This window comes from Pseudochaenichthys georgianus, chromosome 9, assembly GCF_902827115.2.
Source record: "Pseudochaenichthys georgianus chromosome 9, fPseGeo1.2, whole genome shotgun sequence".
Classification (NCBI taxonomy): domain Eukaryota; kingdom Metazoa; phylum Chordata; class Actinopteri; order Perciformes; family Channichthyidae; genus Pseudochaenichthys; species Pseudochaenichthys georgianus.
The window spans coordinates 26,281,408-26,298,410 of NC_047511.1; the positions used below are offsets into that span (position 1 = coordinate 26,281,408).

The following is a 17,003-nucleotide window of genomic DNA, read 5'->3' on the forward strand; positions in this document are numbered from 1 at the left end:
AAAAGACAGGTCATGAGCAATGATCATACAATTAGGGCATTAAATGTATACTTTAAAATGGTTTCCTAACCTCAGGTTTAACAATGCATGTGGCCTGTTGCCACTTGGCTACATTACATCGTTGGGGTGGATTACCAACCTGGTATGGGCAATAGCCCAAGGCTCCCAGACCCCCCGGGTCACCAAATGCCATACATTATGTTTCAGTTGGCATATAATTGTAATTTGATTAATTGTTCTTTTTTGCAGGAATATGCCATCACCTGTTCCAACTGTGTCATAAGATCTTTATCAAAATCATCATGGCTAATCTTCTAGTATAGTTTTGTGCCTGACACAAATCACATGTACATCAATGCAATCATTTTAGGGATGGAGGTTGTCAATCAAATTCACTTGATAACAATCAACCGTATACAAAATGCCCTAAAATAACTAAACCCATCAATATTAGTTATTTGAATTGGCAATAAGCGACAACATAAAAAAAAGTAAGGTCAAATAACAGTTTAAATATTGTTTTATTAATTATTCTCCAAAAAGAGAAACTGCAAAAAGAGAGTTATTTTCTATTAATATTGAGCATTAAAAAACCTCACAGCTTTTCTCAAATGAAAAGCAGAAGCTTCTTTGAAGCGTGTGTACAAAAGAAATAAAAGCGCACAGAAATCTTTAAAAATAATGACACATTAAAACAGCTTGCTTAACTATTTGAACAGTTGTGAAAGCCATGCAGAAGGGAGAACATATACATTACATTCAGCAAGCTGGAAGCATCAAGGTGTACTGAGGCACATTTTGTACATTTCTTCCACACACTTGAAATAATTAATTACAGTATGTGTTTGTTTTTCATCAATGATATTATTGCTGGCTTGGTTTACTTGCAAAGGAAATGATCTCCTAAATACAAAATGTGATTTTAACAACTGTAAAGGTTAAAAACTAAACAAATTTAATTAGTTTGACTGCAGCAGAATTTGTATCTATTTTTATAAATAGAAAAATGGCTCTAATCACAAACATGGAACGTTTTTTTCAGTTATTCCAGAAAACCGGTATTATTAATACCTTAGAGGTACCTTTTTGATAACAATCAACATTAACAGTCGTGGACTTTCAGTTGTTGCTCAGGAAAACCTGCATTTCTGAATGTGCTAATGACTCCGATGTGCTTGATGTCTATTGATAATATCAAATAATGTACCTGGCTTTGCTTTATCTATAGGCCTACTATTAGTAAAGTCCGGCAGTAGCTCAGTCAGTAGGGGCTTGGACTGTGAGCCGTAGGGTCGCCGGTTTAAGTCCCCGACCAGACCTAAATATGGAGTGTGGACTTCTACTTGGAGAGGTCCCAGTTCACCTCATGCCCTGCCGTGGTGCACTTGAGCAAGGCACCGGACAACCCCCTTCCCCCCTCACTCCCATTGCTCCCCGGGCGCTGTACAATAGCTGCCCACTGCTCCTAGTACTAGACTCCTGGTACTAGGATGGGTTAAAAGCAGAGAACACATGTGTGTGCTCTGCATGTGTGACCAGAAGGTTTCATCCCTCCCAATTCTTCTAAGTGTTCTGTGTGATGATGTGAATTGAAAATTGAAATGATTAGAGGTTGTTTCTGAGAGGTTTTTGCTGGCAGTTTGTTTTATGCATCTCAGTATTGTGCCTCTGGTGTTCCCAATATACAGACTCTTGTTGTACATATACATATACATAAGCTGTTAACATGTGGTACATCCACAGCAGAGACAGGCTGCAGCAGAGCATTACATTTCAAACAGGGAAACCAGGAAAGGAGAGGCCTATTTCGTCTAGGTAAAATGGATTTAACTGTATACCTTTTTGACAAAAGCTCAACAGAATCATTTGAATGCTGTTTCCATACCAAGTATGCAGTTAAGAAAGAACGCGGCACAAGCCAACAGCCTACATCTCTTAATTAATTTCCCTTGACCCTAACCCTTTACCTGATTTGGTTACCTTTATTAAATAACATTCTGACAGGCTACTGTCTTCCACATTGGATAGAAAAGTATTTCAAAATATATGTTTTGGTAATGTTTTTCTTTCTTCTAATGATATGGTTACAGGGCAGCATTTGAGTACAAATCATTTAGATTTTCAAGGATCTACATTCTCCAAAATATAAGTTACTGTTGTTTGCATTACAGCTGTCTTGGGCTAATATTAAAGTGAGCAAAATTGTAACAGACATCTGACTGTCTAGTACAGAGAATAGTATATTTTCAGTAAGTGGGATGACCTTTGGTGCACCAGGCAGACTTTGCGATTGAACTAGAGCATAAATTATTATGATAGATCATTCCACATTAACCAAAATACAATTCACACCAAATAAACAGGAAGGTGTGCTCTATAATTCAGAAAATAATATTTTAAGATAAATGAACATCAAAAACAACAGTCTTGGGAAATATAATATAGAATTAAATATTTAAATAGTTTTATACAAGTTTACAAGGCATGTAGCACAGCAGTAACAGAGCTCATTAAGTCACTGTGGGAGCATTAAAACAGCAACAAAAGATCCTCATAGTTTACCACGCAGCATCATTTGACTGATTCTCTTTAGTTAATACATTCAGCATTTTACGTGTCATAGTCATTATTGGGAGTACATCATCATTGGAAGACTGTCTGACTTTTGGGAAATTAACTGACCGATTCCCACACAGCAAGGGATCTTGTAGAAACATACATTTAAAGCAAACTTCAAATAAAGTGACTCCTCTAGATAACTGTTATCCAGCACGCAGTAGCCCAGGAAACTATTAGTTTAGTCAATTACAGATAATTGTATAACAGAATTAGTCGCTATCAAGTCAAGGTTTGACAGCAAACCACAAATACCATAATCATTAATTGGCTGATTATTTCAAAAATATTCCCATGTTGAACAAATACTTGATATTTGAAATGCTAAGCATGGTTATTAATTTTCAACCCAAATACTTTTTAACCACTTATTGCCTGAGAGTACACTTGACAAAGCTGCATAATTGCTTTTTTAAGTGAGGGTTTTATTCACAGCATGTGGCCTGTCGTCGCTTTAGTAACAAGAAGACTGCTAACACTTAGGTCTATTGTTTAAGTAGGACTATTAACCACAGATCATCTGTACTATTGAAAACACTATGAGCATTTGGAAGTGCCAGCCATTACGATGCTATACTGAAGAGGACCTGCAGTTGAAATTCAGCATCAAGAGTTTGGAGTCTGGGGTGGAGGAGTCCTGTGTTCTGGGAGCCTAGGCACCTTTCGGTTAATGTTCGGCTGTTTGCTTTCTTCCCTCCATCCTCCCTCTTTTCCTTTCTTCCCGTCTGCTTTCTCCTTATTCTGCCGACACAGTTTCAATGCTCGGGATATAAACACGTCCAGGTCGAAAAGCCGCTCTCTTTGTTTGACAGGTAGTGACTCCAAGGAGTCATCATTTACTGGCTGAGAAATGGAGGAAGTAGAAGAAAGGGGTTGAGATTCTAGGGAAGGAAAAAGTGTCGAGGCGGGAGAAGATAGTGTTTGAGGTGACTGAGGGGGGAGTGGAGAGGTGGGAGATGAGGGGAAAAGTGAGGGGAGGGAATTAGAGGAAGACGTGACAGGAAGAAGTGGGCTCAGTCTATCTTCATCATATTCAGATGATGGTTGCTGCACAACTTCCCCGTAGTGGAAAACTGAAGTTGGGAGGTCAGTCGGGGTGAGAGGGAGAGGAGGAGATGAGATGTAACCCGAAGGTGAACATGGCTCCACAGAAAGACTGGGTGAGTGAAGATGAGACTGGGTGCTTTCCACCCAGCGAGAGATCTCTTGGAATAAATCCCCGGTCTCCTCTTCTTCCTCCTCTACGGCTTCCTCCTCGTTCATCGCTTTCAGGCCCTCCATGCTGCCATCAAGTGGCTCGGAAGGCAAAGGAAGACTGTTGGTGTTACGCTTCCAATGAGACAGATCCAGGATCAGCTTAGGCTCTGAGTAGTGTTGAGGCTTGCCCTCCTTCCAGGCAATTTTATCCAGATAAGAAGGAGATCCCACTTTGTAGTCACAGGAACGACCACAGTCCAGTTCCCCATACCCCAGACCACAGGCCCGCTCCAGGGAGGAGGGAGAGTTTTCCAGGAACCGTTCAGCTGAGCTGCTGTGGGAATACTTGCGTGGATCCACCTTTAGAGCACAGATGGTGAGTAGCAGGGGGAGGGAGAAGGTGAATTGTGTGTTGAACTGCTTTCATTAATACTACTCTTAACTACACACTCTTTTCATTGTGTCATTAATAAATTGTTGTATAAATCAGTCAGTATATGGGAAAAATGAAAGCATATCCAACCTGTGCCTCCTCTATCAGTGCCGTGGAACTGGCCCGGGGGTCTCTCTGCACCTCCTCATCCTCTGTAGTGTCTCCTAGGTCAGAGGTCATGTGGGCAGGGGTCATGCAGCGACACCTCCCGCCCGACAGCTGCCAGGACACATCTGTTGATAAACTGCTCTCATACCTGCAGGGGAGCAGAAATGACTTGTAAAAACGTTGCTGGTAAGTACATATTCGGTCCTTTTTACATTACGAATCTTTAGTAGTTTCTTGTGCTTTGCCAGACTTTTCAGTTTTATACTATTATTGGCATGTTGGCTCTACGTTTTTATCTTTATCTATTTCTGTATTCTATATAAAATACTAGTGTAAGAAATATAAATTCACACACTTTTCCCAGTGGATGCTGGAGGCCCGACTGTTGCTGTTGCTGAGGCTCTGCTCGGTGACAAGGCTGTCCTCTAGTTCGTCCTCGATGCGGAAGGGATGCGAGGAGGTGGGTTCATCCTCAGGACAGGAGTACTGCTGGAGGAAAGGGTGTGACAGCGCTGCCTCAGCTGTGAGCCGATCCATGGGGTTAAAGGTCAAGATACGCTGAAGGAAGTCAACAGCTGTGAAGAGAAAAGAAAGGGATTAGTGAAGGGAAGAGGATTAATAGAAATAAAATATATGTTCTTCTTAACTTTTATTCATATCCCTCTCTCAGGGCTAATTTATGTAGGTTAGACATTCAAAACTCTACAGGTTACTCCATCGCCTCAACACCCTCACAGTTTAGAAAAGTTAATGTTTGCTTTATCTTTATTTACATATTCAATTTATCTTGTTTGTCCCTGCTGTATTTTAGTATTGCACCTTGAGCATCCACTTCAGGCAGCAATTCAGAAAAGGGTTTCTTCACTTTCCATCCATGGCTGACATAGGAAGGTATCACCTGGGAAAAGGATGACAGGGGGGTTAAAATATGTGCATAACTCTGTTGTGGTTATATATTTTTGCACATTTCACAGCACTCCCCTAGGTTAATAAAGCTTATTGTAGTTGAATGCAACACAAAGGCAGGGCCTTAGAGAGAAACATGACATAGATGACCGTATTAATAAAATCAGTTTGCAAACATATGACTAGCAGCAGCCACTGAGGCGTCACCTGTAGCAAGTCCTGCCTGTCCTCCTCTCTCAGCACCGGTACTGTGTCGAGGATCAGCTGCATCTGCTCCAGCTCATGAGCGCCTGGGAGAGAGGGAATCAACCAATCAGATACAAGCAGAGAAGAGACGAGCATCGGTTACATAAGCAGAAGAAAATGTGACGAATTAGAGTCAAACAGGATCACTTGGTGGTGTGAGCTGTCGAGTGAAATAAATGACAAGGTAAGGGTGTTCAATAAGAAATCTGAAGATAGAATGGAATATGCAGCAGTCTCTTTAATTTGATTTGACTTAAAAACTATGAACAGAAATCACCACTCTAAGAGCCAAATATTCAGACAGAAGAAATCAGATTCTGTAAAGCTCAACTTTTGTCCCTGAATGTGGTGTAGCCAGACATGCAGCATACTCAAACTTTGCAGGTAATAGCAGAGCTGTAGCTCTCCCCACCCGTGTCATGCAGGGTGGATTTGCCCTTTAAATGTTTCAATCAATCTAATGGGCGCCAGTAGGTGGTGCTATATAAACACACTCACCACTCTGAGTAACAAGCAAGCAGTTGTATTGTATTGGGATGAAAGTGCATTGCTTTCCCTGTCGTAAACAAAAAACATGTGACATTTAAAAACTGCTGCTTAAGTATGGCAAACATCTCTCACAGTCCATGTGTGAAATTCTAACAAAGAAGAACACCAGGGAACAGATGACGCTATTGAGTTTATGGCACCATCTCTCCTGTGGTGTAGAGGGCTGCTGGAGGTCAAATCAGCCTGTCAGGAGGAACTACATCTGCTTTAGACAGAGAGAATGTGTCTATGACCATTGTTATTCTGGTCAGGCAAAGAAGGAGCCTGCAGAAAAAGAATAATGTATCTTTGGTGGAGGACACTATGTACAGGAAAACTCTCCATAGTCCTCATGCTACTTTGTCTTTTTATTCTTACATTTCTACTAGTAACGACTTTAAATGGCAAAGGACACAGAGGTGTGTTTGAATACAACTGATTTACCGGATTTTATCACTATATTAACTTGAGAAGTCTTGTTTAAGCCTTCAATCTTATTTTGTTTGGTGTTTATTATATCTAAGATGTTAAATAGAGGTGTTTGAGACTCCTATGTTTCTAGTCAATACTAAAAATATCTTTGTATTTCTCCATGCAATCAACAAAATGATGCGCATAATCAAAATGTTCCTGCAGTACATCAAGGTCATGAGTGTGTTAAAGGACAAACAGTAGAGGTACCTGCAAACAGCATGCGTCCTGTGAGCATCTCTGCCAGTATGCAGCCAGTGGCCCACATGTCGATGGCCTTGGTATAATTGTTAGGGGACAGGAGCAGACGAGGGGAACAATACCACTTGGTTACCAGACCCTCAGACAGATAGCCCTGGAGAAGGAGTTGAGGGTGTGAGTGAGAACAAATACAGGGAAAATAGGTAAGTGAAATTAATTATTTACTGTAGGTAAAGAACATTAGTGATGCACATGCAGATAAATAGCTTGTGAGATGTTCTTAACATTTAGTGTGTACTTGTTAGTCTGCATGCACGTGTCTAATATTTAAAAAGGATGATTACAATCTAGTTGGTCGTGTTTTTGTTTGAGCGCGAGCCTCATTAAGTCAGTACGTTCAGCCACAAAAAAAGGAAATGTAAGCTCATATTTTGAGTTACACCCACAAGGCTTGGGTTTTTATGTCAGCTACATGAACATGTTTCTCGATACTCTCTGTAGAAAACATTCGCCTTATCTCTACCTTCATTTATGGCGTTTCACTGAGCCTTTGATGCTCTACTTTTTCAACAACACATATCCTCTCATTACTTCTGCTCCAACAAGGCGCCTGTCTGCTTTTTCTTTTGTAAATGCTCACCTTGTGAATAATACTGATAATGATGCATGGAGATGAGCAGCAGCCACATGTATTCACATACAAACCAGATTTATCTGCAGAGTAATGAGAATGTGCCTGTTGCTATCATTAATGCTCTCGTGGCCTCTTATAAATCACTTCACCTCTCAATCTCTCTAATAGCTCCACTCTCTGACCTTACCAAATCTCAAAATCCCTGCACTTACTACATGATACTTCCATTATGTTCCTGGCCATGAATCTCTCTTCAGCCAATGTTCACTGCTCTGAGCTCTTAAACTGATACAGTATGAAGACTATAGATTGCACAACAATCCTAAGATTTAGGCTTACACATTCTTACACATTTGTATATTTCTGGAGGCTGCAAGCTAGTTTCATGCTGGCTAGAGTGTCTGTGGACATATCAAGGTAACTTCCTTCCTGCTGACATACTATTTGTATCACTCTTATCCCCAAAGAAAACAATATTTTTGTGTTTAAAAAAGGCGGCCCCACAATTTGTCTTCTGTCTTTTTCTCCCTCCATTCTTTGTCCTCGCTGAACTTCTGTTCTCCCACTTTTCGTGTTTTTTCAGGCCACCAGAGTAACATTTCTCATATACTTCTAAACCATATCTTGAATGAGTTGGAATTAAACAGCATGATTGAGTTCCTGTGAAAAAGGAGATATTAATTGAAGTTCAGTTTTACTTCGCTCTTCAGCCTTTCTGTTTTCTCTTTGCTCCTCCTGTGTGGCCTCTCCTCTCCTCTCATTTCAATCCTCTTTGCCCCTGTATCATGTGTAGCCTTATCTTTAGGCTCTCTATTCCCTGTCTTCTGCCCTCACTTCACCTTTCGCACTTCCTCCCCTTCCCCCCCAGGCTCTCCCTCATTGCTGCTAGGAGATGACAGAGCAGAAACTGATGCTGAGTGTTCAATGATGCACACACCTTGCCTTCTATCCGTCTGTCCCTCTGTTTTGATTACTCTCTCTATCCCAGTTATTATTTGATGGACAGTGTTTTTCAAGGAATGTGTACAACATTTTGTAGAATGTAATTTTATTTGATGATAATTAATCTGATCGGAAAAATAAGCAAGTGTAGGTCTCAGTTTCAAAGAATTATGCACAGATGTGCCCTCACCTTTCATCATGTAACTATATTAAGACTGGGTTTAGCACACAGCTATTCCACATTATTAAATGTTTGTTGGACTTCTCTACTCCTTCCCTTTTCTCTCATCCTTCTCCCCTCACCACCTCCCACTTGCCTCTCCATCCATTACCTTCATCTCAACTCATTGTTTTTCTATGTAAGCATCATCAGCTTTGACTGTCACTTCTTTTTTTCTTCACACTTCACCCCATCTCTCTCTTTTTGCCCACATCCTTTCGTCTCCTCCTTTATCACCTGTTCCATCCCTCGCTCAGTTCTTGTCAGTTCCACTCATTTGGACCTGTCCTACTCCTACTCCCCTCTGCCTCACTTCTTTATCTTTCATCCATTTATTTCTCTTTCTTTTCCAACACTTTCCTCTTTTCACCTTTCCTCTCCGTCTTTCTCCAGGTCATGAATAATTTCTAGGCAGATCCAGTGCCGCCTCAGCAGGTGACATAACCACTTCAAGGTGCTACTTGTGTTGACGGTAAACAACATCACCAATTATCTTTTCTCTGCCTCTGTTTCCGTTCTCTCTTATTTCAACATTTCTGTTATCTCTTTTTGCCTGAATAAATGTTTGTCTGTGTTGTCGCATTTAGAGCGATTTGAAGCACTGTAGAGTGTGCTGAGAAAACATCTGTTATTACACACAGACCATGTTACTGATAAAAGGTAGGAGTGATTTCTTTGGAGCAATTATTATAAACCATACAATCTGAGCCACCAGCTATGTTTTATGGCCAAACATGAAAGTGAAAACTATCTGTCGTTTTCACATCACATGTTGAGTAAATACTGAACACGTCTATTCCCACAAAAATGTTTTAAAAAGCAGTGATTTGGTTCTGCATTATTAAATAACAGAGAGGAGGCTAGCACATTCACTGCAGGCATCTGCTTTGGTGTGAACACTGCATCACAAATAACCTCATCTTACACACACATTGCAATACACACAGGCACATACACACACATAACTCTGGTGACAGACACATCAGCTGGAGCAGACTCTTCATATCCAACTCAGAACAATCAAAGCCACGTCAGCAGTTTAAAATTAGAGTGTAATGTGCAGCCAGCACTCTCAATGTTTAATAATGCATCCCCATAATCAAAGCTTTGAGGCAACGTCTGCAAAGGAAGAGGCTCATATTGCAGCACCCGACAAGGGGAAAAAATACATAATATATCTGTAAGAGCTCAAAGTACTTGGTGTTGAATAGTCCATTTATGCATTCGTTTGTTCATTTATCCATTCATCTATCTATATATCCATCCATCCATCCATCCATTCATCTATCTACCTAGTGACAGTGCAGAAGTTTGAACACAGTGTTCTCTGACAGGCTGAGCATTTTCTGTAGCTACACAGTGTGAGAGCTTTTTGCACCTAAACGCAGAAAGGGGAACAGAGTGAGAGTTTCTGCTGTCATGCAAGACCCAAACCATCTTCATCGCTCTTACTTTTTCTCTCTTTGATATCTTATTTGTACCGATTTTCCCTATCATTCCTATTTGCACTTTCTCTCACCCTTCTTGTTTTTCTGCCCTTACTGCATTGTTCTTTTCACCTCCCCTCCTTTCACCCTTCCATGACTTATCATTTCTCATCCTTGCTCCTCATCTGTTCTCTTCCTCCCCCCTCCTCCTCCTCCCCTCCATCTAAACCCCCTGTGTCTGCACCCAGCTGATCCCCAGTCCCGTGCTCTGAGCTGACAAAGATCGCTTTTCACAAGAGCTCCTCTCCCTCTTCACATGCACAGACCAGAAGAACACACACACACACACACACACACACACACACACACACACACACACACACACACACACACACACACACACACACACACACACACACACACACACAGTCCTGCCCTGCTAGTGTTACAGTATTGCTGTGGGACCTTCGTGCATTAATAAAGCAGCACAATGGGGCGGTAAATTGTCACATCCATCTCTCAGAAGCCTTTATCTACAGTGGACAGGCTAATCACAGGGTTTGATTTGCACAACACTTGATACCAGGTTTGGGGAAGAAAATGTTAATAGTAACAGGTATGGTAATAAAAGATGTAGGAACAATGAGACAGGTTGGCAGTGCTGCTATAGCAATATTTAGAATCCTAGTGTAGCGGTTACACATTTTTAAATGTCAAGTTTGAAATAGTGTATTCTGTTTGGATTGGGCAGCCAGTGTTGATCTTTGTCAGCATCTGACCAATGAAGTATAAGATGTCACCCAAGATAAGATAACGCACACACCAGACAGACAACAATTATTCTGTTTTTCAATCAACCTGCTGATATTCTACGGGAGGAAAATCCCAGTTTATAGAGTATCCTTTGCCACACTAGTGCAAGGGCTTGTGCACGGCTGTCTGACTATCACACTTTCTCTTCCTTCATTGAGAGTGAGCAGCGATAATGCGTTAATATTAAAATATTATAATAATATCTGATTAATTGTTGTAGTATTAAAAAGCACAGAGACAAAAAACACAGCCAATATTAGGTGGACAGAGATCATAACCTGTATCCTGGCTTGTCTTCTGAAGATTATAGCTTTATAAAAATGATTGAAACTTGTTGAGAGATCAGGAGGCTTAAGAGAGTAATGATCAAAGGCATTTATTGGCTCTCCTCAAAAGAACACTTGGCACATTTGCCACATCTACATGTCCTACATAGATCCAAAGAGTAATAAGCTAAAAGCTGGAAATATTTGTACAAGTGTTGCTGATTTTAGAAACTTCCAGTGAATATTTCATCTTTGATCATCAGTCACAGACTTTTTATTAAAAAAGTGTGTAAATATCCCTGCAGTTGGCCAATGTGGGTGTGCGTGTGGTAGGGTTTATTATTCTCTTACCTTATGAGAATAATGCGGGTCGACTATCCTGGCCAGTCCGAAGTCTCCAATCTTGAGCAGCAGTTGGTCTGTGTTGAGGAAGATGTTGGCAGGCTTCAGGTCTCTGTGCAGGACGTTAGCTGAGTGAATGAACTTCAGTCCCCTCAGCAGCTGGTAGAACAGCAGAGTAGCATGACCTGTTTAAGGGAAAAGGCTCAGATATCAGGAAACAACACACCACTTCTCTTTTCAGTCTTTAATTTCCATAACGATGCTTACCTCTAGTGAATATGCTTCATTATGTGTTATTGTGTACAACTTGTATGGATAGCTTCTCCACAATTAAAATAATTTAAATCACAAAAGGAATAAGGGGAATATTAAACGAAAACGCACATTTTGTGGAATCATTTCCTATGGGCAACACTGTTTTGGCACATAAAGTCAAAAAGCAATGGTATCACTCAAATAGTTACAAAACATGTTTATTTAGAGGATACAAACAAGCTGAAAGAACAAATCAAAATGTTCTGGGCAGGATTGTACTGTGACTTGTGGATAAAACAATGTCTCAGTCAAAGAGTTTCTAAAAGGACAGCGACTAATCCAATAATTCGCAGTGTAAACAAAGCCAGCAGTGCTGCAGAAACAGAACAGTAGTGTTTCAACAAACTGTGAAATCGGGTTTAGGAACATAACATTTCTTTTTTTTTTATTTAACTTTGATCTTTCCATTTCCTTTTTAGTTCCCATACCTGTGGGTAGTGGTCCTTGTTCTAGCAGTCTAGCCAGATCTGTCTCCATGCACTCTTGCACGATGTACAGGGCACTCAGCTGGGTCGGGTCTCTGGGCAGCGGTCGTCCATACGGCGCCAAAACCTCGTGAACACTCACCACGTTTTCATGGAGCAGCCGGCGGGCGATTTTGACCTCCCGCAGAGCGTGCTTCAACGTCACAGCATCGCGCATCACCAACTTTTTGATTGCCACGCGCTGGCCGATGCGCTCATCAACAGCTGAGAGGACCAGGCCTGTTACACCTGTGCCGAGAGGTCGAAGGTCAACAAAGTGACCACCCAGGTCAAAACCATGAAGGAAGAGGGGGGTCTCTTGTCTGGCCATGATAGCTTCCTCTGCCGGTGTTAGGGACAGATGATAGATGGTTGTATGTACTTTTAAATAGCTTGATGGATCCCCAAAATATCACATTTAAAGGTGCTTTGGTTTATATTGTGCACATTAACTGACGAGTTGATATTTAGTTGTGTAGCTGGTGCATCTAGATGTCCGTTATCTTGTAGAAAATATCCAAATTAAGTAAAGAAATCTAGTCTGCTAAAAGGTAGTGGCAGTTTGAGGGGCACCCATATGTTCCAGTAGGGTTACTTATTCCAGATTTGGGTCCAGAATTTGGAACTGAACCAAGAATTGCAAGCCGGATAAAAGAAACACAATTTTTCCTTCAGGCCTACCAAGTGTCTTTGTGCATAATCTTCACCTCCTCTGCTGGTCCTGTGTGGGCAGATTATTTTTACTGTAGCAGCTGAGAATCCACTATGTTCCACATTAAAAAACAACCTATGAGGTTAGTACGTGCTTAATAAAACTAAAATGTGCTTTTTCCTCATGACACTTGATGAAGATGTTTCTCTGTTCCATTATGTGATGTGACGCTGTGCTCTGCTGCAGGGATGCACTTCTAATCTCTCACTGCATTTTGTTCTTGCGCAGATAGTAAGGATGTCAGTGAGTCCTATTAACACTAACCAGGGCAGGGGTATCCATAGAAACAGCCCTCTGTGTGGCTGATCCTGCTTTTACATGTGTAGATGCATCATGGGACAGCAGCAGGAGGACAGCCAGTAATCCTCATCGATCAGTCTTCGATACTGAGGTAGGAGGAAGGAGGCGAGGTTAGGTGAGTTAAATCAATTCTGTCAGCTCCTCCTCTTCTTCCATGATACCAGAGTCAGTCAATCCTTCAGACAGTCAGTCAGTCAGTCAGTAAGTTCATTCAGTGTGAGGTCCACAGTTGGAGGGTGGTCAAATCCCAGAGCTGTGGTACTGTTGCATGTGTTTAGTCCATCAGTAATCTGTTTCCTGTTGCCTTCTGATGAATGTACGGGGTTTCAGCATCAGGTCGTGGTCACTGTGGAGAGATAATGCTATTAGCTGAGTCGCGTAACAAATCTGCTGCTGAGAATGAAAAGAGGCGAACAGAAGAAAAGCTAAAGATGAAAGTAACAGAGGAACAGAGCCAGTGTGTTAACAGGGTCTGTGTTGCAGGAGAGTTGCCATTACATAACACTAAATGGCAGAGTAACCGAATCTAACGTGCCCTAGAGAGGATAATAACATCTATTCAGTGACGCCTTAATATCTGCTATGTGATGCTGTTGACATTTCAAGCAGAGACACTGACAAGATGAAGTGGATTGCATGGCAGCATTGTTTTCAGTGATAAGCCATTTCATTTTCTGATGGCATCACACAGCATAACTTTCTTATTAAACGTGAATAAAACTAGCCGACAACTGAGTTCTATACCCACAACTTGAAAGGTCATATAGTGGTAGAAAACAAAGGATTGGCTTTCTCATACCCCTGGATCCCAGGGATGCAAGAATTCAAACAATCCATAAAACACATATCTTTGCTGTTAAAGGCCTGAGGGCATGTTTGCTTTTCTTTCTAGACGGGGGGATGTGCACTCAATAACTTCTCTTTAACAGCCTTCAACTTACTTACAAACACACTCCATGTCCATGTGAGCCTCAGTCAGGCAGATAGTCAGAGGCTGACAGCGTGTAAGCTGAGAACAGAGGCTGGGAGAGAGGGAGCGTTGACAGTGTTGCTGGGTGGGAGGCGCAGCGCTGGGCTAACTTTATATATAATGCATAACCACTGGAGATGGCACTGTGCCTTTATTCTGCAAATGTTTTCAGCTTATGCAATTTTTTTCAGTTTATGCAACCAGAATACATGTCATAAATACAGATAGTTTGCAGTTTGTTGATGCAATGCAGTAAAATGCATTTAATTGCAATTGTGAAGTCCATTGTCAATTTCTTTTTAAATATAACACTGGCTTAAAAAAATGATTTTTAATTAAGGCAGAAAATGAAACCAAACTCTACACAATATACAATATGATGTGGTGATGGCAGATGAGAGGGTAACTAACACATCACTCTGGCTTTGCGTCGCTGCTTTTTAGTCCCTTATTGTTATCTTCCTCGTTTTACTCCCCAACAACAGGCGTTAATGTAGTTACAGTTCAGATGGAAAACACTGCATCCTCTCTGCACACTGACTTCATGCGGCTGCCTTTGTGTGTCCCCACAGTAACGCCCCTCTGACAGAACAAAAACAGTGAGGTTGAAGTGCATCTAATAACTACATAAAGCTCTATTTAAAATAAGAAAATAAAAGTAAACCAGCGACAACCAGACTCGAGTTCCTTTTAGCTCCTCAACCAGCGTCCCGCTATCTTCATCTCTATGCAGTATCTGTTCGCTGTGCAATAACAAGAGGAAGAAGAAAGAAAGATAACAGCAGCAACCAGCGGTACTCACCGCTTTTATGCAGCCGCAGCCTGCCGTCCAGAAAGAAAGATCGGGGGAACAGATGTAAGAGATACGGGTCCCTCGGAAGAAAGAAAGTGAAACACGACCGGATCTCTCTTTTGTGTCCCTGTGATTCAGATGATATGGGGGGGCAGCCGGTACGGGTCTGTACCGGGGAGATCCGCCGAGATAAGATAAGCCACAGGAACTGCTATAGAGCCGGTTATTGTGGGAGACTGTCCTCTCTCCGTAAGGGGAGAGAGTTGAGAGAGGGAGGAGAGGAGGGATCACCCAGATCAGATAGCAAACATGTAGCAGACCTGAGAGTGGACACACTGCACCATGACTGACTGAGTATCTCTCTCTCTTTCTCTCTGGATGCTGAATTCATTGGTCTCAAAAGCTAAATATCCCAATCAATTTAAATTAAAGCCCAAACCAGCCTCCATCTTGTTCTAGCTTAATTATTATTGTTTGATCATCATAGTCATCTGCAATCCCGCATGGTGTTTGGGATTGAGGTTCCCCTAGTCATTGTGTTGTGTTCGAAAGCTGTTACCGCTCATGGTGTTCGCGGGTCAATTTTTATCCATGATTTATCTCAGTCTAAAACACTCCAAAATAATGACTATCATCCAATATTGTTTTAATTACATAATAACTAACTTATAATGCATTCATAACCGTACAATCCTGTTGTAATTGTATGGCCCCAAAACACATTACACCACATATTGCACAAGTGCATGTGTGTGTTCAGGTTCAAGTGCATATTCTTTGAGAAAGGTTGAGTTCTCATGTGGAGAGGGGGGCCAGAGGGATGGGAGACCAGGTGCATGTTGCGAAAAAAATATTGTTACAGTGGATGAAGGGGGTGGGGTGTCTAAAGTCACAGATGAATCTTGATTGGGCCCAAATTGACCCTGAGTCACCCACAACAATGCTGCTGGGTCTTCCTAGACCCGAACACCAAATCATACACTTTTCTAGAGACCTTCAGACTTGGCTAAAATCTGTTTTGTAGTGTTGTGGAGGATACTGTTGTGGATGATATCATGAAGCGTAGCCTTGTTCCGATAAAAAAACCTAGAGCGTAGTTATTATATAATTTTAACTTGAAACAGACCCGAACACAACATAAGGGCTAGAGAAGAAGATGTAGATTTGTGAAAGAATTATACACTAGCTATACAAACAATTGGTGAAATTAAACATTTGAACTTATATTGGTCAATATAGGCCTACTGGTTATATATTCCCAGTTTTTTCATATTCAGCTCTGAGAGTCATTTTGTGATCAGTTTGTCTTTTCTACTTTGCAGATAGTACTTCAGGCAAACCAATGGAACCCTTTGTGAACTTGATGAACTATGGGATTTTGGCCCTGGGGGTGTATGTTTAAAAAGCCTGTGGTTAGTCTATCCTTATTACAGAGAATAAACATATCACAGTCCGTTTACTTATTTCATTGTTAAATTGAATAACATTCATCTGTCTGCAACTTAGTTAATCTGCCAAAAAGGCCACATTATTAACCCGAAAGTACACAAAAAGTACACTTCAGATGCTCAAGTTCCTTGACATGCTTCACGCTTTGAAATGTCACCGATATCTGTTACGGTTCTTCAACAAAACATTCACATGTAAGAGGTTTATCTCTCATTCAGAACAATGAACATGCTCTCCTCTCACTGATTACTGCACATCACCATGGAAACCTTTGATCTCTGGACACATCGTTAGCTCAAATATAAACACCTGTGTCATGGAACACGATGATGTCATAACTCCAACTGACATGCTCAGAGCAGCAGACTTCAGATAATGGTTAATGGTCCTGCCCTCAACAGCTCTACGTCAATTATGGGGTGTCATCATATGCCGTTTCAATGGAAACCTTGGAGCCGCTCCACACTATTTGCGCCGCATAAGCGCGCCGCATTTGAGAGGCCCCCTCCGCAAGATGAGGCCCCCTCCGCAAGGTGAGGCCCCACGCAGTCTGCGTGTAGGGAGGGACGGCCCTGGATATATCTACACTGTAGCTATTTACAAATGACAATAAAAGTCTTGAATCTTGAATTGTACAATAGTGATGCAGA

The 17,003-nt window shown here is 41.4% G+C and overlaps 1 protein-coding gene across 1 annotated transcript; it reads right to left on the reverse strand.

The window, feature by feature from the left end:
* Positions 1-502: 502 nt before the first annotated feature.
* Positions 503-15,144, reverse strand: mapk4 (mitogen-activated protein kinase 4). The gene is made up of 9 exons (XM_034092069.2): positions 14,914-15,144; positions 12,094-13,487; positions 11,360-11,535; positions 6,716-6,860; positions 5,468-5,550; positions 5,174-5,252; positions 4,710-4,929; positions 4,337-4,502; positions 503-4,173 (listed from the first exon to the last, which is right to left on the reverse strand). The coding sequence occupies exons 2-9, from the start codon at positions 12,458-12,460 to the stop codon at positions 3,223-3,225; spliced, it is 2,187 nt and encodes a 728-aa protein (XP_033947960.1). The 5' UTR covers positions 12,461-13,487; positions 14,914-15,144; the 3' UTR covers positions 503-3,222.
* Positions 15,145-17,003: the final 1,859 nt, after the last annotated feature.

Bases quoted from the DNA above. Each gene is read 5' to 3' on its own strand.
- mapk4 (XM_034092069.2), bottom strand. From the start codon at position 12,460: ATGGCCAGACAAGAGACCCCCCTCTTCCTTCATGGTTTTGACCTGGGT. The intron at 11,536-12,093 runs GTATGGGAACTA...TCCCTTAAACAG, and splicing joins ACAAGGACCACTACCCACAG to GTCATGCTACTCTGCTGTTC. The intron at 6,861-11,359 runs GTAAGAGAATAA...CTCCTTCTCCAG, and splicing joins ACCCGCATTATTCTCATAAG to GGCTATCTGTCTGAGGGTCT.